Source organism: Anguilla rostrata, chromosome 1 (genome assembly GCF_018555375.3).
Source record: "Anguilla rostrata isolate EN2019 chromosome 1, ASM1855537v3, whole genome shotgun sequence".
NCBI classification, from domain to species: Eukaryota; Metazoa; Chordata; class Actinopteri; order Anguilliformes; family Anguillidae; genus Anguilla; species Anguilla rostrata.
Genome location: NC_057933.1, coordinates 20,603,772 through 20,628,892, shown reverse-complemented (window position 1 = coordinate 20,628,892; position 25,121 = coordinate 20,603,772). Strand labels below are relative to the sequence as shown.

The following is a 25,121-nucleotide window of genomic DNA, read 5'->3' as shown; positions in this document are numbered from 1 at the left end:
TTCTTTAGCCTCACTTTGGAAGTAGATCGTATGTTGGTGAACCACAACAGCCAAGGCAGCCAAAGAACTGGAAGGAAGGGGACGGAGGAGAAAGCGTAAGAGATGTTGTCTCTGTCTAAATGGTTAAACAACAATGTGTTAACGTTCTGTTTCATGTATGTTGCAATAAAGTAAACGTTTTAATTTTGGAAAAACATTCCACCTTTGTCGCACTCCGCTCCCGGAAGTTACGCAGGCCCAACCTGTTTTTATGTTTGTTTTCTTGACAGGCGCTTGGGGTTCCTGCTGTTGGGTTCATCTCCGCCACTGCAATAAAAATAGATCACGTCGGCACATCAGAAGCGGACAACACAGGTATATTTCTACCGTTATTTTTTCGCTGGATTAAATATTTTATTATTTCCTTTTTAACGTGACAGCACAATTTTATCTGGGTAGCTAACCAGCTAGCGGACGAGATGGTAATGTCTTTTTAAAGCTATCTAACGTTAGCTAGCTACGTGCATTTATTTTTAGCAGCGAAATTGCTCGGGGTTTGTTCTTTAAATAGAAATATCATACACTGTCTGCAATTATAAAATGTATTTTCCCCTCGTTCCGTGGAAGCTCATGCGTATAAGCCACTGCATAAAGACTTAAATCCGTTGATAGACTGGCGATTTTCAGATTTTAAAATGGAATTTCAGATTTATACGTAGCTAGGTTGGCTAGCTAGTTAGCATTGTAGCATAGTGGTTAGCAATGAAACTAGCTAGCCTGTTATTTTCAGCCACAATTTAAAACATTTCAACGGAGCCAGACTGAATCTAATATTTAATATTTTGGCGAGAATAGAGGCTTTGATGCATGGACCACTGTGAGCAAACGCATCTGTTATAGTCTTATCTGGTTGACTAGCAAGCTACCATAAACGTGTCATCATCTATGAAATCTGACCTTATCAAATTGTAACCAGGCTCGCGTGGCATGATTGTGTTCCGAAAGCGTCATGATAGGATGGCGTTCTGGAATTGTAAACGCTGATTACTTTCTGTGATACTGAAATCGACATGAGATATCTTATTAGCTAACGTTTACAGTTTAACATCTTGCAGATCAAGTCGTCTAACCCGTTAACGTTGTACATTTTGTTACTTCTAACCTAAGTTATTATATTCTCAAAGGAGAATAGTAGTATTTGTCTTTATGATTACATTTTTTCCGAGGACAATATTTATATTTTACTGTATAAGGCGATTCTGCGATGTGATCAATTATTTTCCAAAATGCAGTTTTAGACTCCCAAATGGATTAAAGCAGTATAATCTATGCAGAGCTTGAAGTTCCAAATTAAAAAGGTGGGCACGGACGGTGGCGGTTGTTCTTCGGAATTAATGAGATAGTCAGTGTAATTAGCTTGTTGTTTTCATGCTTCTGGCAGACCCAAGGATATACGTGTTTCTCTAGGGGTTTGAATGAAACTCCTTTGAGTTTTAAGTCAGGTCCCTTGGCAGTAACCAAGTCATGCAGTATTAGTACATACAGATATTTGTCCTTTTGCCAGTTTTGTCATGTTTTGAGATACGGAATTAGGTGATGTTGGATTTTAGCTCATGGCTATCATAATTTAAGTTATGCTGGGTTTATTTGTTTTTGTTTTCATTGGTTGTCAGCCTCGTGGCCACGTAACTAGAAGCTGTAATGCTGCCACACCACCTTTGACCCGCATTAGCCACTAAAGCTCTTTCAAATTCTATTCCACTAATTTAATTTCCTGGTTTGGTTGAGCTCATTTAGCTTCAGGAAGTAGCTGACAAGGTCTAATCTCAGACTGAAGTACCAAAACAAAAACAAACAAAAAAGATTTTGAATCAAAATGTGACTATACAGTGGCTGCCTTGTGTGTGGCCCTGTGTTCTTGTTGGATAATTGCTCACTCTGTTGTGTTTGGGCTGTACAGTTTAAATTGTATGACACATTCTTTGTATGCATATGCAAATAATTATTATTAATTTGCTATGGCTGTTATATTGCTATTGCTATTAAATATATAACTATGATTTCTGACTGGACCGGAACAGCGAGGCCAGCCCTGCAAACGCGAGTGTCTGTGACTGAGTGACTGAGTGATGAAGTTACGCCATTGGTCGGCCGGTCCAGCCATATACTAGGTTTTGACCTGGTCTTGTTTGGGATTGTTCAATTCCGAAAGAAAGCTGTGTGATTTACATACAGTGATGCTAACTGTTGATGTCCCAATCACACAGGCACACTTAAGTCATGCTCGAATTTTAGAAAACAACCTATTTACAATGAAAATACTAACAAAGTCCAGAGTACTACCATAGAAATCCAGTGCAAGATTATTAGAATTTTATTACATTTTTTTTGGGGCTATGAACATGTATCATATAGTGAACTACCTCAACAAAGTGCAAATGAATAACAAGTCACATGCGGAGGAATTGAACATGTTGATTCATGTGGGCAAATTAACAATAATGAATGTGAATTAATAAAATGCACAAATAAATAAAACATTTTATCATCGAGGAGAAATGGGACATGACCCTAATACATGTCACTGTGTGCTTTTTTCCATCATTAGGAGTCAATAGTATTAATACTGGGAACAAAAAAAGTGCACATGTTATGATGAGGTGCTGGTTCGGCATGATGCAAATCACACATGAAGGCCAGCATTAGACGGTATTTCTTGAACCGCACACTCAAAAAAAGAAGAAAAACGAGATTGTATGACATGAAAGACTTGTGTTTTTTAATTGCGAGTTAGGATGCGAACGACGCATTTTGCTGTCGCTTCATCAGGTTTGCTGCTTCTGATCTGATGTCTTTAATGTCATGAAGTCTTGTTTTTCTTTTTTGACTATTAATACTGACTTGCCATCTTTCAACTTCAGTATATTTGTATTTCCAAATAGATCTTTTACGGATAACAACTTATTGGCCCTCAGGATTGTTTGCTGGCTTAGGTTCTTCAGTGTGGACCTTTTTTCAATTAGATGTTTGCTGAACCAGCATTTACGAAATGTCTTCAATCAATACTGCTGCTTAAGAGAAAAAAAAACAGAAATCTGAAATGCAGCCTGTGATTATTAATCATTGTTATTTGATAGCCATGGGCTTTGAGTGCTTGAGCAGAGTTTATGCATGCTTGCAGGCAGCATTACACAATATGTGGTGAGCGTGACTCTTACTGAGGTTGGAGTTGCAAAGGCTGGGTGAGAATGATCATGGAAGAGCACGCATACATCTGGACAATGCTGATGAAAATGTGTATGTGTGTGTGTGTCTGTGTGTGTTTCCTTTGTGTAATCAGATGGACCAGCAGGCCCAGCCTTACATGCTTGCCAGTCTGACGCGGCCGCATTCCGAGCAGCTGCTGCAGGGCCTGCAGCTGCTCAGGCAGGACCATGAGCTGTGCGACATCGTGCTGCGCGTGGGCGATGCCAAGATCCACGCCCACAAGGTGGTGCTGGCCAGCATCAGCCCGTACTTCAAGGCCATGTTCACGGGCAACCTGTCGGAAAAGGAGAATTCGGAGGTGGAGTTCCAGTGCATCGACGAGGCCGCCTTGCAGGTATGGCATGAGAACCACAGAGGAGCACTTGTTGTGGGTAAAATTGCCCTCGGTTTGGCTGAGGCTAAATTTACCGGTTTCTCAGGAGTGTATCCTTGAGCCATTGGCTCTGACGGAAGTGAAATTTTAATACCATGTAGGGGTTATGCTTGTGCAGTCCAGCATCCATTAATTTTTTTTGTTCAATCTGAAAGTAGTGAAAGAAATATCCCAAGCTTAAGGCTAGCGACCTATGCCTTGTTTGTTCATCCCACTCACTGGTCAGCTTGGTTCATGTTTTTGTGCTGCCACTGTTACAGGGTTGGACAGATGACATGCAGTCAATCAGTTGGCAAATGTTACATTCCTAAAAGTGTAAATTGCGCTGAAAGTTGAGGAGGAAGCTCCTCGAGTTGTTCTGTGGGAGGCCTGGACTCATTCCGTCTCTGTGCTTTCGCAGGCCATCGTGGAGTATGCCTACACGGGCACGGTTTTCATCTCCCAGGACACGGTGGAGTCGCTGCTGCCGGCCGCCAACCTGCTCCAGGTCAAGCTGGTGCTGAAGGAGTGCTGTGCCTTCCTGGAGAGCCAGCTGGACGCCGGCAACTGCATCGGGATCTCGCGCTTCGCCGAGACGTACGGCTGCCACGACCTCTGCCTGGCCGCCACCAAGTTCATCTGCCAGAACTTCGAGGAGGTGTGCCAGACCGAGGAGTTCTTCGAGCTCACCCGGGCCGAGCTGGACGAGATCGTCTCCAACGACTGCCTGAAGGTGGTGACCGAGGAGACGGTCTTCTACGCCCTGGAGTCCTGGATCAAGTACGACGTGACCGAGCGCCAGCAGCACCTGGCCCAGCTGCTGCACTGCGTGCGGTTGCCGCTGCTCAGCGTCAAGTTCCTCACCCGCCTCTATGAGGCCAACCACCTGATCAGAGACGACCACGCCTGCAAGCACCTGCTCAACGAGGCCCTCAAGTACCACTTCATGCCTGAGCACCGGCTCTCCTACCAGACGGTGCTGTCCACCCGGCCCCGCTGCGCTCCCAAGGTGCTCCTCGCCGTGGGGGGCAAGGCCGGTCTCTTCGCCACCCTTGAGAGGTAATTGGTTTCCTACCCTTGCGATTTAAGCTATGTGGAGGTTAGTATGCGACATTTCAATATGGAGCTTTGAGTTTCCACCAGAACATGTAAGCCGTGGGGTAAGAGCTGTGTTTAGCCAGCTCAGTTGTAAGCTCTTGTTTCTTGAAGCACTAATGCTATAGCCAGTTTTTTCAGAGGGCGTCCTTTGTGGCAAGTTTCAGTAAAACTAACTGGCAGAACTCCACTGTTAAACAAAACAAAATCCACTTTTTATGGGCTGGTCTCTTCGCCACCCTTGAGAGGTAATTTTTGTTTCCTACCCTTGTTAGTATGAAACATTTCAGTCTGGAGTTGTGAGTTTCCACCAGAGCATGTAAGCCATGGGGTAAGAGCTGTGTTTAGCCAGAGACGCTTGGGACAGCTTACATCTCCTAAGAGGCGTGATGTTACAGGTTCTGTCTGGAGCTTTTCAACTGGCATGCGACTTGAGACAGGATGGAAGAGGAATTTTATAACACCTGATGCGCCTGAAGTGGGACACGAACCTTTAGTCCTCATTGTTCTTGAGCTTTGGGGAGACCACTTCCTGCTAGACAGCAGACAAGGTCTTGTGATGCCCTGCACACTGAGCACTTCTCTCCAGCACTGATCTGTGATCTATGCCCAGTAAGTGTGAGTACTTCAGAGATGAGCCCTGCTGAGGGCAGTAAGAAGAAAACTTTTTTGAAATGCAGCTTTTCGATTTGTCCTAAAAATTAGGCAGTCTGTATGCCCACAAGCACACACAATGTTCAGCCATCTTTCTTTTTTTTCTTTTTTTAGCATTTAACATAAGGAATCATCCTGTTTTCTAAAATATAGCATGCATTTCTGTCTTTTTGTAAGGAATGAAATAATGCTTTAGAATTTTTTTCAGCACAGTTGTAAGCTTTTATTATGCTTCTCGAAGCACTAATACTATAGCCAGTTTTTGTAGAGGGCGTCTTTTGTGGAAAGTTTCAGTAAAACTAACTGGCAGAAACTCCACTGTTAAACAAAACAAAATGCACTTTTATAGGACAATAAAAACGGATTTGTATGCGCAGAAGTTACCCAGCTGGTGGCTTTTTTGAATGCGCTAGCTGGAGTTCTTTGCAATGTGCATAGCCCTCAGTTGCTTTAAAATTGCTGAGTTTGTAATACCGAGCTCCTGAAGGAGTTCTGAAGCTTCGCATTGAAGACATTTGCCTCGTAATTTGCATTTTAAGATGGAATAGCAGGTTATATGACTTTCTATTCAAATGGCGACTTCAGTGAACTCAAAATTCAAATTTACAAAACTTGGCCAAATTTCTACCAACATTAACAGTTCCTCTAAGGACTTGGAAATGCCATATTAGAAACTTCCAATTACTTCCCTTTTCAGCTGGAGGATAAAGCTTAGGCTGCTTGGTTCATAGTCTGTTTGCCATTTAGAGACAGAACTTTGGCAGCTCTGATGAAATTCATGGCGCTGCATTCCCTGGTGTCATGAAGTAAGAGAAAAAGCGTTTGAAAGTTTTTTTCCGATGGGTCTTCTCATGCTCAGCATTTCAGATGCTACATTCAAAGCCTTCGTATGTGTGCCTTGTAAGTAACTGTGCTTGTCAACCAGAAATGAATCCAGAAACTAGACAAGCCGTTCACTTATTGATTAGTCTCTGTCTCTGCCCCCCTCCCCCCCCCCCCAGTATGGAGATGTATTTCCCTCAGACGGACTCGTGGATCGGGCTGGCGCCCCTGAGCGTGCCTCGCTACGAGTTCGGCGTGGCCGTGCTGGACCAGAAGGTGTACGTGGTGGGTGGCATCGCCACGCACATGCGCCAGGGCATCAGCTACCGGCGCCACGAGAGCACGGTGGAGAGCTGGGACCCGGACAGCAACACCTGGTCCACGGTGGAGCGCATGGCTGAGTGCCGCAGCACGCTGGGCGTGGTGGTGCTGGCGGGCGAGCTCTACGCCCTGGGCGGCTACGACGGCCAGTACTACCTGCAGTCGGTGGAGAAGTTCGTGCCCAAGGTCAAAGAGTGGCAGCCGGTGGCGCCCATGACCAAGTCGCGCAGCTGCTTCGCCACCGCCGTCCTGGACGGCATGATCTACGCCATCGGGGGCTACGGCCCCGCCCACATGAACAGGTGAGGCGGGGAAGAAAGGGGAGGGGCCAGGTTCAGAAGTACGGTCCCTGTTAGAGACGCATTTGTGTGCGTACACATTTTATGCATCTACATAACCGATGTTTGTCTCTGTGTGTCTGTTGTCAGTGGTGTCTTTATGGTGTGTGCTGTATCATTTGTTTATCTTTTTTTCCTATGATGCTCTTTGGGTGCGTCTGTGTCTACAAGCCTGTTTTTGGAGTACAACTGTCCCATGTGATGTCAGCTTATTGTGTGAGAACTTGCGTCCTCAGCAACTCTGCTGGTACTGTGTGGATGGCTTGGGTGTAGGTGTCCATCTGTCCCTCGCGCTTGGCCCCTGCTGTCACATGACACAGATCAAACGGTCCAGCCCGGGCCTCGGCGTGGCCTTTTCCAGCCTTCAGAACCTTTTCTCCCAGCAGGCGGGAGTGACGCATCAAACCGGCCGCGTCGATGCGCGCCTTTAACTTTCCCGTTTGTTCTCGCGCCTGAAGGACCTTACGTCGGGACGCGCTCTTATTTTTATTGTGCCTGCGAGAGATCTGAAGCCGGGGGGGGTCTCGGGGCTCCTCCGGCGATCCGGTCCCTCGCTCTCTGTTCAAAGCCGCCCGCTACGCGGCCTGCTCCCGCCGGCGTTGGGGCTTCCGCGCCGGCGCCGCGAATCACCGATCCGCTCCGGCGTTTCTAACCGTCGCCCGGCGTGCGCTTTCGTTCGCACCGTTTCTGTCGTCCGCCTGTACTCCCCCTCCCCCCCGTGGGAGCCCTGTTGTTGTTCCAGCCGGTCTCCTAGGCTCCCCGAGTCCTCCAGGAGAGTGTGCATTTGGACAGGGAACCTGTTGAGAGTTTATATTTGTGCTCCGCGGGTCCTCGGAGAGCGCGGGGCCTGGAGACAGACGTGTTTACCGCTGTGTTGATTGCACTCGCCGTTCTGCTCCCGAGTCTTTGCTTAAGCTTGTTGTGAACGTCCGTGGGGTAGCGAGGCGGTGCGATTAGCCTGAGGTAGATCGATGGTAGAGATGCAGCAATAACCCATGCAAGGCTGCTACTGCTCCTATGTGTGACTAACTACTAGTAGCTTCATAAGAGAGTGTTAATGGTGTTTTAGTGTGCAAAATATTATTACAACCGTAACAAGTTGTAGTAATATGTAACAAGAATTGCTCCTACTGATTTATTTATTTATTCCAAAACTGATCAGAAGGAGTCTTAATTATGTAATTGTATGCAAATTTGTAATATCTTTTTCCTTTGTGAAATCCCGGTTTTGGTGTTACTTTTGCATATTTTAAGTGCATATTAAGAGTTTTGTATGTTGATGTAATTATGTGAATACTCTGTTAATTATGATCATTTATGACCCTGCAACATGTTCCTTAATTATTACAGCAGCTTTTGAATGCATTCTGGAGCAGTGAACCAAACAGTGAGGCATTACAAGCCATTATTGAGTAGTTTTACTTGATTCATACCTAACTCTAATGCATATAGTAACAAAAGTCCCTCTTGCTGAAGTTCACCAAAAATGTTTTTAAATGTTCAAACCTCATTATAACATCTGTCTGTTTTGGGCAGTTGCCTTTCTTATAAATCTTGGGAAGTTAAACTTAAAAAAAAAAAATGTAATTAGACCGAGAAAAAAAAAAATCTGGGTGACTGAACAATTAGAAAGGAAAAAAAATATTGATTTATTTTTTCTTTGATCACCGCATAACTATTTTAATATACCATCAGGAGTTCCCAGGAAGAACTAAGTAGTCTGGAACCAAAGTAATATTTGCTAATATGTGCCTAGTATGCACCCATTAGAGTTCTACAAGGCATGGGGGGTTTGTAAATTATTCCTGTTCTAAATATTCAGATCAGTCAGTTATTTACAGCACAAGATGTTTTGACCTGTGTGGTTTAAACCTTGACTTGCCCATCACTATGCACCAGACATCTGCACGGGCTTAGCCTTTGCCTCTTGATGACTCTCTTTTCCCCTACCTCACAGTGTGGAGAGGTACGACCCCAGCAAAGACTCTTGGGAAATGGTGGCTCCAATGGCGGACAAGAGGATAAACTTTGGGGTTGGGGTCATGTTGGGCTTCATATTTGTGGTTGGTGGACACAACGGGGTCTCACACCTGTCCAGCATTGAGAGGTATGACCCGCACCAGAATCAGTGGACGGCGTGTCGACCAATGAATGAGCCCCGGACAGGTGAGTGCTGCACACGTCACTACACCATTTTGAATACACAACTGTACGTAGCAGATTTCACAGCCTTTCAGATGAGATGGTAGCGTCTATGTAAGTGGACTCGTAATTCAAACTTTGAGAGGGGAAATTTCTAGCATGGCCTTTCTGGTCCAACAATGTTCTCATCTTTTTAATCATGATTGCTAAACTGCAAGCTGGCACCGCATAATGAATACTGAATATCTGATAATGTTCAACAAAGTGTCCAAAGTGAAACTAACATAGCCAGGCAAGCGTGTTCTGAGTCAGAATGAGAATGAATGGCTGTTTTAGTTTTTGTATAAATTTATAATAGAGCTGTAGTTACCAAGTTCGTGAGGTTTAGTATGCTAGTCTCAATATCCAAAACACTTGATGGAACTTGCAATGACAGAACTTTCCTGCTATCAAGGGTGTTTGCCTGACGAATGTTAACTCAAACCTAGCCACTCGACCGAGCCTAAGCGTACCGTGTTGCTTTCTTGTTGCCGCAGGGGTGGGTTCTGCCATTGTGGACAACTACCTCTATGTGGTCGGGGGTCACTCGGGGTCGTCCTACCTTAACACCGTCCAGAGGTACGACCCCATCACGGACAGCTGGCTGGACTCCAGCGGCATGAAGTGCTGCCGCTGTAACTTTGGCCTGACCGCCCTTTGACCACCGGCGAGGCTGGCTGAGAACTGCACAAGGGAAGGCAGGGACTTTCATTTCCTTTTCGTTGTTTTCCCTTTTTGCGCTCCGAGGGGCCGAAGAGGGAAGCGGGCCGGCGTGGCAACGGAAGAGGAATGCGCCTCGTTCGAAAGGGGGCCCCTTTTTTTCTCTCGACGTGGGGACCATGGAGACGGCCGGACGAGGTGGTGTTAAAGGGGGCGGGGGTGCAAAAGGAGGCGAGCATGTCCTCATCGCCGCTGGATCGTGAGGAATATTTTGATTGGCTGAGCCATTTGATAGAGAATCGTGGGTAGAGCTCTGTTTATTATTTATAGACGTGTGTGTAGCTACGTGAGCACGCATACAGTCTTTAGCATTATCGTTTGGGCTGGAACAGGGGCAGTGCCCTGGCAGGACGCCAGGTGAAGCGCACAGCTGAGGGGGAATCGGCCACTGTCTGCCCGCCCACTGAATTCTTTTTGTGTCACAATGACATTTTTGTTTATTTGTTTTTCTATTAATCACACTCTCAATTTTTATTCTTTTTTTTTTTTTTTTTAAGTTTCCCTGCTGCGAGCAGAAGTGTGTTCCTGGCTTTTTGGTTGACCCTAAGTGTGTGTGTGTGTGTGCGTGCGTGTGTGTGTGAGTGTGACATGCTCAGGCAAGGTCAGTGGGATACACTGAATAGGAGACATCTGCATCAGTGAACCAGTGCTTCACAAAAAAAATCTTTATATTCACTTAAAAAGGGCTGCCTTTTTCTCTCTTGTAAATAGAATCAATATATATATATATATAGAAATATATCCTCTAGTGCATTGCCTGTAAATGTTTTCTGCACTGGGTCATGCAAGGGGAAGTGTGTGTATTTGTGTGTGCGTCTGTGTGTGTGCCTCTGTCCATCTTTAGTAAATACCGTAGGTTATGAGAGACAGAAAAAATACGCCCAGTGTACTCTCCAGGGAGTGCCAAGCCACCAGGCTCACGTGGGCCAAGCAATTTCAAATGGCAAGTAGCCCCCCCCCCCCCCCCCCGCCCACTCTAGGTGGCCTGTGACTTCATGTCTTAACCACTGACTGATCAGTGACCTTAAATCAGTTGCATTGTAAGAAGCTTCTACTCGGTTTCCCGCTGGTAGGCCACACCCAGTCCCCTAAGTTGCTGTAGTTTCACAGGTCTTGAATAGTGATAATGATGTTCTTGCCACAGAGTCACTGTGGAAGGGGGTTTTGTATGTAATACTCTTATCTGGTGCTATCTTAGGATTCAGGATTAAGCTGTCAATGATGTCTCTATGGCGTGATGCCTCATTCTGCATGATTAACTTTTCGTTTGTCTTGGGTCTTATTCCTGTTTTCTTTCTGTGTGTGTGTGTGTGTGTGTGTGTGTTTGTGTATCTGTGTATTTCAGAAGCTCTAAGTTGACAAGCTGACCCCACGCAATAAAGCACTATACTTAGCAGCAAGGCAGCCTAACTGATTGAGACCCACGAAGCTGCAAAATTTCATAGTTATCCACCGAGTACCTTGAACTCCATGGTCATTTGGATCAGCAGGGTTCAATTCAGATTTAGTGCACACGCTGACTGGACGGCTGCCCCATCTCTGGTACGTCAGGACGACGTCCTTCCTCTGTGCAGCGGCCAGTGGATGCTAGCGGACAGGCCAGTGTGGACTTCTCTCTTAGCTTCTTCCTGGTCGCTCACTACGTGCATCACTCATCAGACCAGTATGGACCCTGCTTTGAAAAACCAGACCCGTTCTCACGAGTCTGGATTAGGAGCTTCAGCATGCGAGTCTGCGTGCCCCGCCCCCTCCTCCTCCTCTCCCCCCCCAGCTTTGCCACATTGTTGCCAAGGCATTCGCCGATCGCAGAGGGGTACCCAGGGTTGAGTCCCGACTGGGGGGGGGGGGGGCGGCACCGGCAGCCACCCGCACGCCTCTGTGAGAAGTGCCAAATACGTCCCACTTTTGCGAGTCGAGTGCTAATTCTCCCACCCTTCGCTTCTGGCACGAGGGCGGTGCTCCAGTTGCCTCAGCAGAGCCGCAAATAGGTTCCCTCCAGAGTCCTCCCAGAACTATTATTTCATATACGTTTGTGGTTCCTCTGTAGAAGGCTGAGGGTGGTCTTATCGCAAGGTGAAGGTCTTGCGGCGGTAGAATTCGTATGTTCTTCACAGACGTGCGGAGGTGGCCAACCCTGGTCCTGGAGAGCCGCGGGGTCTGTTAGTTTCCCTTGTTTCTGAGCACCTGGTTGATCGACGGACTCGTCAAGCAGCTGCTCAGTTAGCTCACCTGCTACATTAAGGGTACGGAGGAAAGCGCAGAAAGTCCCAATTGTACCTCCGTATGGGGGGAGACACACAGAGGTACTTGTTCGCATAAACCGCTAGGTGGGGTGCAGTAACAACCCCCCCCCCCCCAAAAAAAAAAAGGTAAGGGGGGCTGTCACAGTACCAACAGCAATGAGGAACAGCTGGGGAGCAACTTCTATTTATACAGACCGCAAAAGGCCATGTAAACATTTTAGAAAGAGTTCTGCATTGTACATAGGTGTCTGCACGTCCGGGATCTTATCACAGCTCAACATTGCACTTACCATCCAAGCGAATACTTAGTGTATTCTGTACATACTCTTGAATTGGGGTCAATAGCATTTAGACAATGCAATAAGCCTTTATCTGTAGATGAATTAGTTTGGGGTTTGACTTGATTTCTCTCTAAGCCAAGGTGTTTCTGTCAGTCGTATGACAAATTTGTGTGTGGCATGTCTGTGTGTATGTTCATATAATGTTAGTATTTGTAGGATAATCTATTGAATGAGAGCTCTTTTTTTAGATACGAATACCATCATCTCATCTGTTTAAAAGTAATTGGAGTTTGCCTTTAGAAACAATCAGCGCTGTCTCTTTATAAAGCAGTGGAATTCAGCAGTTGGAAACTTGGGCCCAGTCAGTGTATATACCTTCATCATGCAGACAGACCAAAGTTATCTAATATGTTTAGTGCAGTCACCTTCATTTGGCACACCTGTACATTTTCCCTGGACGTGCTTCCTAATGATATCAAGTGAATAACAATCCAATAATTAAATCTAGTTGAGTAACCACCAGGTTATTTTCCCTCCTACATTCTCCTGTTTGTTATGAGCCCTTTCAACAAGTAGCCCAAAGGCTCCATGTGACGCATCTGATCAACGATGAGCATTCATTTCGTGTGTTTTTTTTCATGCCATGCTCTGCAGACGGATGGGGGAGTGGGTGTCCACTTTTTATCGGGACGGGTATTTATTATTTTGAAACTTGCTGTACCTACAGTAGGTTGTGCAAAGTGTCGGTCAAAGGATTGAACAGTGTCACTTGACCTTTAAGGGAAAAACCTGGAAGCATGACTGTCAGTAACAAATGGGCTGCCGTTAAGGCGGATGTACTTTGCTGTGATTTTGCAATCCTGAGGCTGGGTCATGGAAGAACTTCAGAAGTAAGAGTTCACACACCACTGCAAGCATGCTGAGCACAGCCATGTTTGACTTTGTCTTTTTTGAAGAAGCACCACTCTCCCACATAACGCAACAGCAAGGTCGGCTCCAGTCCATGTCTCACGACTGCAAAACCACTGTTCTTAAGATGAGGAGGGCCAAAGTTATGCCTTTGGACTACGAAAATGCACTTCTTAGTCAGTCAAATTTTTTTGTTTTACACCCTTTATCTAATGATTCTAATCCTTTATTCCCCTTAAGTATACTAAGCTAGTCCAAGAGTTAGTAATGGTAGGAAGCAGTAAACTAACTTCTGCTGTCTGACAAAGCAGTTTATCTAGCCTGCTGTCACTGTGACAGTCTCGTTAGACTAATGCTTCAGAAATCCTTAAATTTTCACCACATTTCACTTCTACCTACAAACCTTTTTTTGTCATTTAAAATGTGGAGGGATTCATAGTTATTGTTGTATGTACACTGTACTTGTAACTAGTGGATTATATGTAAACTCCCATTTTTAAGCTGAACTCTGGTTTTCAGTGAACTCTGAAACCATTTTTGAGAATGAACCATTTCAGTTTATTCAAGGAGCCAATTTTCTGCAACCTGATGCTAGCTTTAAGAAACTAAAAGCATGCTTGACCAGTCTGGATATTTTAACTGGCCAGACCCGACTCTGAAAACAGGGTTTTTGGAGGGAAAATGTAATGTGAAGTCCATTTGTCTAGTAACAGTTTGATGGTAAAAAATGACTGCGGCCCTCCAGTTAACTTGGTAGACATGACTATTTGTGTAGAAATTACCTGCATTTTATTTTCCCATTGTCCCTGATCAAGTATAGCTTTGGACTTGTGGTCTAATATAAGCAAAAATATTTAATGGAAGGAAGATTGTGCCACTGTGGAAAGTGTTGAAATGGTGAACTGTCACTTTTGCGGATTCATTCAGAACAAAGCTGTTGTACTAACAACCAAACATGGCCAAAAGAAACCTCATGTAGTAGTGGCCATTCATGAATCCATAATTTACAACTTTTCACATTCCTTACAAGTAGGGAGTTACTGAACTTGTAGGGACATTGATTATGCCAGTTATTGGGAAATGTGTAGTTTGTTTTTCACTGCTTTTGAGGAGGATATTTATATTTATGGCCATATGTGGAAACTGAAAAAAACGTGAACTGCAAAAATGGTAGACGGTATGCTACTCTGTAACTCCATGTACAGATGTATTGTATATATAATTTTATTGTTATATAATGTCATCCCTGTTTTGCCATCGTTTTCACCGAAGTGCTCATTTTTACTGAAGAATAGGAATGAAAGACAAATATCAGGTCTGGGAAGGACTGTTTACATTAGGTTTGTAACGCTATTCTAACGTTTGGGAAAAATAACCTTTGAAACTGATGTCACCGTTGGCCAAATTACCACCCACGTCATCTTGCAATTCCAGGTGTCCCCCGAATTGCAAGTGAGGTGATGATCCTGAATTTTATACTTGGTGGATTAGTCCTGGAAGTAACAGATAGCTTATATGTAGAAGCAGTACACCTCCCCTCCCCAATGTTTTATCAAGCTTTGACTGAACATGCACCCTAGCCAGTTTTTATTTATATGTGGTTCGATTGTACCCAGTTCAAAAAACTAAATAAATGCCTGCCTTAAAAGGGTCACGTGTTTCTTTCCCTCACCTCCCCCCTTTCGTAATAAAGGGTACATTGAAGTCTCAACGGTTCGTTGAAAGGAGAAAGGTAAGTGGCTCATTCAAGATGAACCAGTACACACTGCTGTAATGAACTGATCTTGACAGTTACACAGCTTGTATGAGGTGCTGAACAATGTACTTGGAAGGGGGGTGATGGTGGGGTGGAGGGGGGGGGGTATGATGTGCTGATTGGCTGGAATTGGACTGCAGCTGTAACAAATTCATTTAGAACCTCAATTCCACATGCTATGACACTGAATTTCTAGTTTTTTGTACATAAAACAAAAACACAATAGTAGTTAATGACAGAATACAAAAATATTTTAATTTAAAAAACATGATATTAATGACTACATAGTTATAAATGAAACATTTCAACTCAATAGGAACAGTAGTATTCAATGTGGTGCTGTGGTGATTCTGAATGACTTGAGGAAAATTGTAATGATCATTTCCATTCAAAGCGGTGCCCGCTTATTCACACTACATGAGTTGTAAGATGTTTTTGTCTAGTGTTATTTGTGTTTCTCCCCTCCCCCCAATGATTTGTGTACTGGTGTTCAAGCCAAGTTGAATTTTCAGTGGTTTAGCTGTCAATCACTACACTATGTCCAGCAGCAAGACAATACTGTATGTCTGCAAACAGTGGAGTTTACACTGCATTTGTGCTTTTTTTATTTTTTACAACTTTTTTTTACAACTTGAATTCAATGGCATCATATCTCAACATGGGAGAAAACACAAATTTCACCGCCAATGAAGATCTGACCAGTTTGATGCAGAATTATAATTTTCAAAATGAACACTTCTGTAAGTTTTCAGGTTAGAGCACCTGCTAAGGGATTGTAATGTTACACACATTCACAGCAGTTTGCTTGTGTGTAACAGAATGGGCACTTTATCCCAGAAGTCTTTTTCCTTTTACTTTGACATTCATTCCCTTTGAGGGGAAATCCCCCTTTCAAATACTATCTTTTCTGAAGCAATACTTCTTAAAATAAGAGAACATACTATTTCATGAAGACAGGATTCAAAGGAGAATTTCTTAAGCATACATTTGAAATACAATAATCACTCCTTTTTAGAGTATGGTTTATAGCGCATACTACTTAACTGTAAAACTGTATTTCAATAAGACCAATGATAATCCACCTCTGAGTAGGAACTGAAAGACTGCCTACTTAAAACTCAATAGCCACACGCACACTGCTCTTACTTTTGTATCATCGATAGTGTACTGCAGGAAACGTTCAGCTTAACAGTCATGCGCATATGTAGGCTATTTAGTTTCAGTTCAGACATCAAGACATCTTTAAGTTCTAGAACAGCTTGATACCTCATAACAAAATACAAACCAGACAGACTGGAAGAACCCAAATACCCTTTATAAACAATGCAAATCAGCCCTGTTGATAAACTCCAACTATTAAGAGTGTATAAAGCCCATCCAAAGCACCAGTTTGATCTGAAATCAAGGCCTGCATGCATAAAATTTCTAAGAGTCAGGTAGTGTTGAAAACAAGAAATCCCCAGAACAGGAGTTTTTCTTTAGGACAAGCGATCTAAACAATGCACTTCAGCAACTATCAAAATGGTCACATTACTATACTTTGGCATTCTAGTATCAATAAAAAATGACTAATTGGTTTGAAATCACAAGACCAATTTTTCATTTTCTATAGCATTAACATCATAAGACTAATGTATGTGATACCAGCCTTAAACCTGTTCAGAATGATTCCTGAAATAAAATGTCACATTGCTGATGAGACAAACCAAACAGAATCAACTCTTGAAGAATTACCAGTACTTTTACACAAGTCAGTGTTTATAAACATTTGCTTGTACATCCTAAGTTACTTAAACTGTGAGTTTATACCTCTGCTGAAATCCAAAGTATCAAAGGCTCACAGATGAACACAGTATATAGGTGTATTACTTCTTTTATTACTTGAATTAAATTAATTAAGATTTTTGGGGAAACTAAAATAGTTATCTGATAATTTGGTTAGCTAAATCACAGAGGAAAAATCCTGGCAATGCCCACTGGTTTCTCTTGCACGTTGTTTTAATAGCTTGACCTAAAGTTCTGTCAATTTAATACTAAAAATATAAATATACATTTTAAGCAATATGCTTGATTTGAACGTGATTTTTGGTACAATAGGTTTGTACACAGGTTCTTCTGGCACCGCTAAGAAAGCACTCACTAACACAACTTCCAGCTGATTCTTATTCTCCCGCCTTTCACCCTTAAGAAGCGTCTCAGATTGTTTTATGCACACGGGCCCAGAACTATTATAGTCCATACGTATTCTTGGATTCCAAGCAAGCTTTAAAAAGGAGAAGCTATTATGTGCAGCGAGATCTAAAGAGTCACAGTCTGGCGAAATAGAGCACATAATCCTCAAAGAAGGTTCAACGAAATATCTAAAGAGTACAAAAATAAGCAATAAATGTTTAAGCTACTTGCCAAAAAAAATGGCTGGCTTTGTCTTTTTTTTCCTTTATGTAAATGGCTAAATTAACTTTAGCTTGCACTTCGGAAGAGCTCTGCTCGTGCTGGAACTACTGCTGCACCTCCTCACGCCTCCCAAAGTGAAGTCACAATAAGAGACAAAGATAACTAAAAGCTCAGGAAGAAGTGCAGTCTGGATGTGAAAACAACAGGAGAGAGTAACTAATGCTTTTGGAGATGCCGGCGGGCAGAGGAAAGGCAGCGGGTCGCTGGGCTCTCGGGCGGCCCTCACTTGTCGGACGCGCGGATGTAGACGAGCGAGGAGAGGAGCAGCAGCTCCGGGGGCTTGTTCAGCAGGATCAGGTTGTCGCTGCGCAGCCCGTCGTAGTGCAGCCAGTTGCCGTCTATCTGGAATGCCGCCGAGTAGTGGTGCTCCTCTTTGCTGAACAGGGTGGCGCCCTCTAGCAGGTACCTGCGGAACAGCACGTAGGTATCTGTTGAGCTGGCATGGACGGGATTAGCAAGACAGACACAAAGCTTTCGTAGTCACAGCACGGGGAGTGCATTAGAGCTGGTTCGGGGGGTAGGGGGATGGAAGGGAAAAGCATTTCAGTTCAGCTGCTGTGGTCCCTGACCTGTGCTGGGAGAGGTCTAGGTGGTATGGAACGTAGGCCAGGTCCTCAGACTTCCACAGCTGCATGTTGAGGATGACGAAGGGAGGGGGTCCATGGCAGAAGACCCTTTGGGAGAGTTCCCTCAGCCCATCACACCTGCAGCACAGACAGCAGCCAGGGATGCTTAAACGCAAACTACCGCCAGACCGGTCACAGCAATGTGTAACTTCTCTTAACTTCTTAAAACAGTCTGTTTTGTGTGCAGTTCCTGCAGTACAGCAGGAACTTGCACACAACTCGGCTCTTGTGGCCAGCCACAACGTGAAAAGCTGACTTTGCAAATGGTGCAATGTCACCACCTGCTGTAGAGATAACAAAATGCGGAAAATGTTTAGTCATTATTGTTCAACAACCAGTTCCACAAAAACAATTTTCGGTTGACTGTGGAGCCAGATACATATGCCATTCAACAGAAAGTTCTCTTGCATGTTCATGTTTTATCTGCAGACTGCGGAACCTCTGTTGGTTAGTCTTACCCCATTTCTTTGCACAGAAGGATCTTGGGGCAGAAGAACTCGTCCACAGCTGACTGAATTAGGTCTCTGTGAGGCAGCTCATGAGGTGGCCTGTAAACAGAACCCACACCAGTCAGAAACTTGACTGCCAGCAATTAATTTCAAACAATGCATAGCAACCAAGAGTCACACGCAACAAAACCACAGTCAACTCTCTAAAGAATAATTTGTACTCCGCTATCTTGCTACTGTGACAGATGATGTGTAACAGCTGATGTAGTTTATTCTGTCAGCCAGTTTCTGACTGTCGGTCTCTGGCTGGTCTCTTCGCTCCAACTGATGCGAGTTCAAATATGGTAAACCTCACCCTGGCCACTGTCCCCATTGTCCTAATTACCTTCCAGGAGCGCCATCATTGCAAAGCGAAATGTTAAAAGTTTTAGTTCAATAGCTATGCATATTTCTAGAATACAAAGCAGAAGCCTGTTTTGGTGTAGAAAAGGGAATCTATGCCTCTATGCCCATGGTCGGTAAAATCTCAAAGGGGCCTCATTCATAAATGGTGCTTACGCACAAGAAAAGATGTGTACGCCACTTTCCCTGTGGATTTTGGATTTATAAAAACAAACTTGACGTCCTGTGCACAATTACGCAAACTATGACCCGTGCATATGCACATTTTGGTGACTGTGGGAATTGACGACTCCAATTGCAAAGTAGTAAGATAAATGTCCTACAGCCCCGTTACACTCATTCCTTTCACTTCATATCAAAGTACACGGCCTTCTAATAACCATATCCTTTGTCAGAGGAATATCCAGACCTACCTATGGTAGTCTACTATGTAGTCTTTTTGGTGTTAGTCTGAAAGTCCATATTTAAACCTCCAGACTGTCTGAAATATTATCGCTGGTGACACCTCCCATGTGTTACATTCAGAATCTGAGCTTATTCCACCAGGGAGGCGGTATAGAGTCCCACAGTACTGACTCATAAGATTCCAGCACTCATATCCCAGACTTCATTTGAATGCTGAAAGCGAGGTCCGACAATGTGATTTCAATTTGATGGTGAGGAGTTTTTCTGGGGGAGAGATTTGCTTGGACGCAATGTTGATTTTGTGTGGATGTATCCGTCTTTCACGTTTGTAACTACACTACTGTAAGAAAAACCGTGCCGCTTTACGATGAAATATACATTTCTGTGTAATCAGACAAAAAAGCATTATCGTATCGTATCATATATTGAACCATGCCTCATCACAGGCTGATAAGTGTCGTGACTGAATGGATGGCAGCAATGATGAACTCCTGGCTATGCTAGTGTAACCTTATGATATTGGGAGGTGCCCCCCCAATGACGCCGGTACCGGGCACTTACAGTACGCTTTGCCGGTGGACAGCAATGCGCTTCTTTGCATCCACTTCAAAATCCGACCACTTCTTTTTCATTTCCAAAATGCACTGCAAAAACATATCCCATAAAACAACGGCAGCCATTTTGCCAGTGCAAAACCATTTAGTGAAAGGAATAAACTGTATAAATCATGTTTTTTTTTTTTTATGGGGGCAGTCGTTAATGAGTTATTACCGTGATTCTACATTTGACAGTGTTTTGAAAAAACAGTGAAATTTTACATTTTGCAAACATTTTACTGTAAGAATAGTTTTTACTGTGCTCTGTAACTAGTGGCTCGGTTCCATAATCTCTGAAGCTTCTCTTCTTTGATTTGCGGTCTGATTCTCCTTTTTCCCTGACAGTGAATTGGAATGGCAAACTGATTTACATGCAGATCATATTCACATTGGGCTTAACATTAACCATTTATGGTTAATTGTGGGAGTTAAGGGGGCAAGATACTAGGCTTGTGCACGTACACAAAATTTCAAGCTGACTGTGAGAAAATTGCGTGCACGTACGGTTTCATAAATCAGGATATTTTTCATCGCAATCAGTTTTCTCCCTTTGTGCCTATGTAACCTTTTAGTGTTAAAGGTTTTATAAATGAGGCCCCGGTGGATGTCTGGTTGGTGACTCTGGTTAAACTGAAATCAAGATTAGTGTAGTTTATACCTAATATCGCAACATTATTGTGCTGCTTCTTCCATCCGATATGTCTGCAGCACTCACTTTCTGAATTAGTCGACAGCCGAATGGCATCTCTGGGACTTAAAGTCACAAAGCAATCAGATAATAGTGTATACAGTGCATTTAAGATTATGTCTAAATCCATGTGTGGAAACAGTCCCATTCATCAACCTGCCATCACTTCATTTGCTCCCATGATGCACCCTCCACACCCAATTTACAATTACTGCTAAAGGAAATGGGACCATTGGGTCAGCTTCAAATCCACACTGGACCAGGGCCATTTCAATTGTGCCCCTGAAAATTGAAGAAAGAGTAAGATTGCACAAGGCCCATAATTGGTGGAGCTTTAAAATATCAACAGATCAAATATTTGAATCAACCCCACCAACTGAGGAAGGCAGTGATCAGCGAATCAGTGATTGGCATCCCATGGTTGCTCCACCTCACGGTGAAGATGAAAATTATAGAAGAAATTCAGAAATTGTGTTAATTGATGGCTAGTTAATCATTAATTACATTTAATTCATTATTAGACAAATAAGTGATTAGATTATTAAATATGTTATACTGTTTAGTTTAGTTAAAGATACGTATTATATACTTACTGTAGTAGGCCTGTGATTGGTTTTAGAAGTTTTAGAAGTGCCACAGTATGTGACCCAGAGCCATCTCTATCCCTCTATAAGATGCGGCCCAGTTGTTTACTTCGCTCTTTTGTGTGGGCACACACTTCCTGCTCGACTGCCTTTGGGGCTCAAGAAATACAACTTTTTTTAATTTATCATTTTATGGTAGTTTATGTCCTCCAGTCTAATGAGAGTTTGATATTTTTAACTCGAATTTATCTAACCAAGAGGTCTCTGAGTCTCACTCTGGATCCGTTTGTACCACTCACTCACTAATCACTTTCTTGGATATTTAAAGGGGTAGTTCATTTTCTGCAGTTTTTCCAAATTACGTCACTGTTTTATGTTAATTCATTCATAGCTAATATGTGACAGATGGATGTATGAAGATAATATGAGGCATCAAGTTAACTAAGACTAACATGATGACAGCAATATGAAAACCTATATTTTGGCGGCTACTTTGGTTTGCTTGCCAAGTATTCTGTAATGAGGTAACAAGATAACTGTTGTGCGTGTGCTAAAACTGAGTTCCCCTGGCACTGTCTGATGGTCAAATTTCATCTGATCAGATATACATTTGTTGTGTACATGTTCACAGTAAAAATTAAAAAAACATGCAAGTTGAAATCATCTCATCAGACAATACTGTTGCATTTGGCCAGACATAATTCATGTGTGTCTTGCATTTAGTTTACCAGCTGACTATACACCGAGAATATTACAAATGAATGGCAGGTTTTGCAAACCGCTAAATATCTCAACTCAAAGTTGATTTCATCAATTTTTTGATCATTTACATGCATGAGAAAATTCAGACTCCAGCAGAATCTCATCAGGGTGTCCATCCCTAGATTTGCCAAATAAATGGGCCTGAATGAGAGGACAGAATGCGAGCAAGAAAAAGGGCAGGATTTCTGAGGCATGGGTGATAAACTGACAAACACCCTCCTACTGTTAAGACACAGCCCACCACCACCCAAACTGCCTTATAAGGGGCTAGTGGAGCAGCAGACGACTCTGTTACGAAGTCGTGCCTCCCGCCGCCTTATTCCTCGTTGGTTTTTCACAACCTCGACAGACGACAGCTGCACGTCATTTTATAATAATGGGGAGTCAGGAGGGCGAAATCAAAGCCAAGCGAAGACAGGAGCGGGAAGCCATCCAGCAGGACAGAACTAAGCATATTATCGCTTGGACTCATAATTTGGACATCTGTTAGTAAGCGTCAGCATTTGGGTAAATTAAAAAGGATGCCTTGTGGCCTCATTGAAGGCTATGGATCAGTGATCAAATGGCTGAACGATAAAGTTAAAATAAACATCCAACTGGAGTGGACACCATGTAGCCCATTACTGACCAAGAGGGCACACAATATGGAATGTGATGACACCACACGGAAAACCAAAGCCTAAAGCCCTCTTTACTAGCTCTTTGTATCACAGCCGTTTTACTGAATTAACCTAGTTAATATTGATTCTATATTCAATGGAAGGCTCTCCCTTTGTCTCCACACTGTACCTCCTGTTATGTTCATTTTTCTGTACTAAGTGCTTACTACTGCCTCCTTTCAGCGCCAGTGATCTCCAATCAGTAGCCGGGCAAACAGTACATATTGTCATTCTGATCTGTACACATGCCGAGCACTGATGGAAGATCAGTGTTGCCAAGGAGAATGGAGGACTGGTTTAGAATGGAGCCGTCTCTCACTTGATGTTGATGGTCTTATTGAGGAGCTCCTGAAAGCGGGCAGGGCAGGCCCCGTTGGTGCAGAGGCTCTCCTGCACGGTAGACATCAGGTCCTCCAAATTCTTGGTGAAGTTTTCGTGCTCGTTGCCAAACAGGTCTATCTCCAGCGCCGCCCGATGAATCTCGGACCGGTACTGCTGCTTGGACATCCTGTCCCAGATCCACAGCAGCTTGACGGTGGTGTAGTCATAGGAGTCCATCAGGTGGAGGAAATGGTTAACAAACTCCTTGCCAAGGAAATGGCTCACCTCACGGGTGAAGGTCTGGTTTTCGCGCAGAATGACGTAGAGGAGCATGAGGAAGCCATCGATGGTGCACGTGTTCTTCAAGCTTATCTTAACATACAGAGGGATGCAGGAGATGGCCTTCCTCCCTGCCCGGATGATGTAGACGCCGCCCCATGGCAGCACAGGCCGCCAGAAGGAGCGGTCCTGCTCGTCGTTGTTATTAACAGAGGCACGGATCTCCTCAAACAGCGTTTTTGTCCTGCCAGAAAGAAGAGAGGACATAACAAGAGGTTGTAAGGACTGTAGATTAGATATGAGTTTGAGTCCTACAGCAGTGATTTGTGTGTTAAAGAATTAATTCAAATAAATAAGAATAATTGTATTACTGCGTCACACTTTAAATTTAAGAACAGACACTACTTATTTGATTTCAATAGTTTAAGAAAACTGTAATCATAAGAAGGCAATGAACTGTATCACATATCGCCGTATTGAATGTCTCTCAGTGTAGTAGTATTACAGAAACTTAATGCCATCTGTGATGCAAAGCATGAAGAAAACCAATAAGAGAATAATTGTGGATAAATTTTATGTCCAAACTAAGTTAAACACTAACCTCCGCAACACAGTCGTTTAGTTGTGCACTTATCGGTCAAGTTTACGTGTCAAATGGCAAAACAAACTGTTGGAGCCTGGTGAAATCTACCCCGCTCAGTGCTGGCCACCAAGTGGCCAATAAAGTGTCAGTACAGAAATGGGAATGTCACATTTCGGTTGAGCTTTACACCAACACAGAAACAGCGACAGAAAACTGTATATAACGTGAATTGATGTAGTCCTTTGCATCACGGTTGCTTATCAAGTTTTCCCTACCACAAAAATACCATATAATTTGCAAACAACGATAGACACCTCAATTATAATTGCAGCGGAGATTAACAATACTAACGCATATGCCAACGAGACGTCAATTTAATGAAAAAATACAACGACTGTTTCAATATTTGTTTTAACGCCATAGCAGCCAGCAAGCTGAGTAGGTTAGTCGGTTGGCTAGTCGGCCACGGATACAATAATTCGTTCTAAAAATATTGCATCGTCATTCCGAACGTCATTATAATCGAAAAAAACGTTTTACACAACAAATTTATCGGCAACATACCCAATCCTCACAATACGCAAGAGCGACAACGCGGTAAAATAAGTAAACAGTGTAGAACGCGATTATTGCGTAGACGTCTGAAGTTCTGTTCACGCCATAACAAATTCCATCATGTCTGACGAACAAAAGCCTGTGGGACACTTTACAACGCAAAATCAGTTATGAGCGATTACGGCACACGTTTTCACAACAGGTTCAACATTAGTGTAACATAAACTGCTTACCTCTCAATTTGCAGTCCTTCTTCGGCGTTTGACAAGAGAGTATTCAGTTCCTCTGTGCAATCTAACGAGTAGTATAATTTACTCTCCATCTTCTCCTGGATTTCTTCATGTCTTCAATCCTGCGCCTACGTCGATCCTTTATATTCGTATATCGTTACTTCAATAAATATCTCCGCAATATTTATTTCTCTGCGCTTCCAGATACAGGTATAGTATGAACCCAGAAGTCAGCCAAACCCAGATGAACCCTAGAACTACAAGATAACGAACGTCTGGTTCGCACGCAGCACGTGCGTCACGTATACCCGGAGAGGGTGGGGGAAAGCACAGGCTGTTTATTACTTTATACGACGATTGCTGTGTGTCAAACTGGGACGTGGAGACCTGTATCAAAATAATATGCTCTCCGGGTGACGAGGGAAATCGCGTTATTAACGATATAACATTAACACCTTGGTGCGTACAAGGCAATGATAGTCTAGATTTAGCTAGAACTTTATTTTATACTCGGTGCTTTGCGTTCGTTCTGGTCACTTGTATTTTGTAAAGCCACAGACAGTAGCATCAACCTCCGGTTGAACATAGCCAGATAGGTTCGACATTAAGT

The 25,121-nt window shown here is 43.5% G+C and overlaps 2 protein-coding genes across 2 annotated transcripts; one reads left to right on the top strand and one right to left on the bottom strand.

Moving 5' to 3' along the window:
• The first annotated feature begins 38 nt into the window (after positions 1–38).
• Positions 39–14,813, top strand: LOC135251613 (kelch-like protein 28). The gene is made up of 7 exons (XM_064329230.1): positions 39–95; positions 270–354; positions 3,320–3,580; positions 4,020–4,657; positions 6,349–6,792; positions 8,786–8,994; positions 9,507–14,813. The coding sequence occupies exons 3-7, from the start codon at positions 3,320–3,322 to the stop codon at positions 9,668–9,670; spliced, it is 1,716 nt and encodes a 571-aa protein (XP_064185300.1). The 5' UTR covers positions 39–95; positions 270–354; the 3' UTR covers positions 9,671–14,813.
• A 334-nt stretch (positions 14,814–15,147) lies between these two features.
• Positions 15,148–25,121, bottom strand: c1h14orf28 (chromosome 1 C14orf28 homolog). The gene is made up of 5 exons (XM_064329243.1): positions 24,515–25,121; positions 22,863–23,387; positions 18,457–18,546; positions 17,942–18,076; positions 15,148–17,778 (listed from the first exon to the last, which is right to left on the bottom strand). Exons 1-5 carry the CDS (start codon positions 24,601–24,603, stop codon positions 17,595–17,597), a joined length of 1,023 nt encoding a protein of 340 aa, XP_064185313.1. The 5' UTR covers positions 24,604–25,121; the 3' UTR covers positions 15,148–17,594.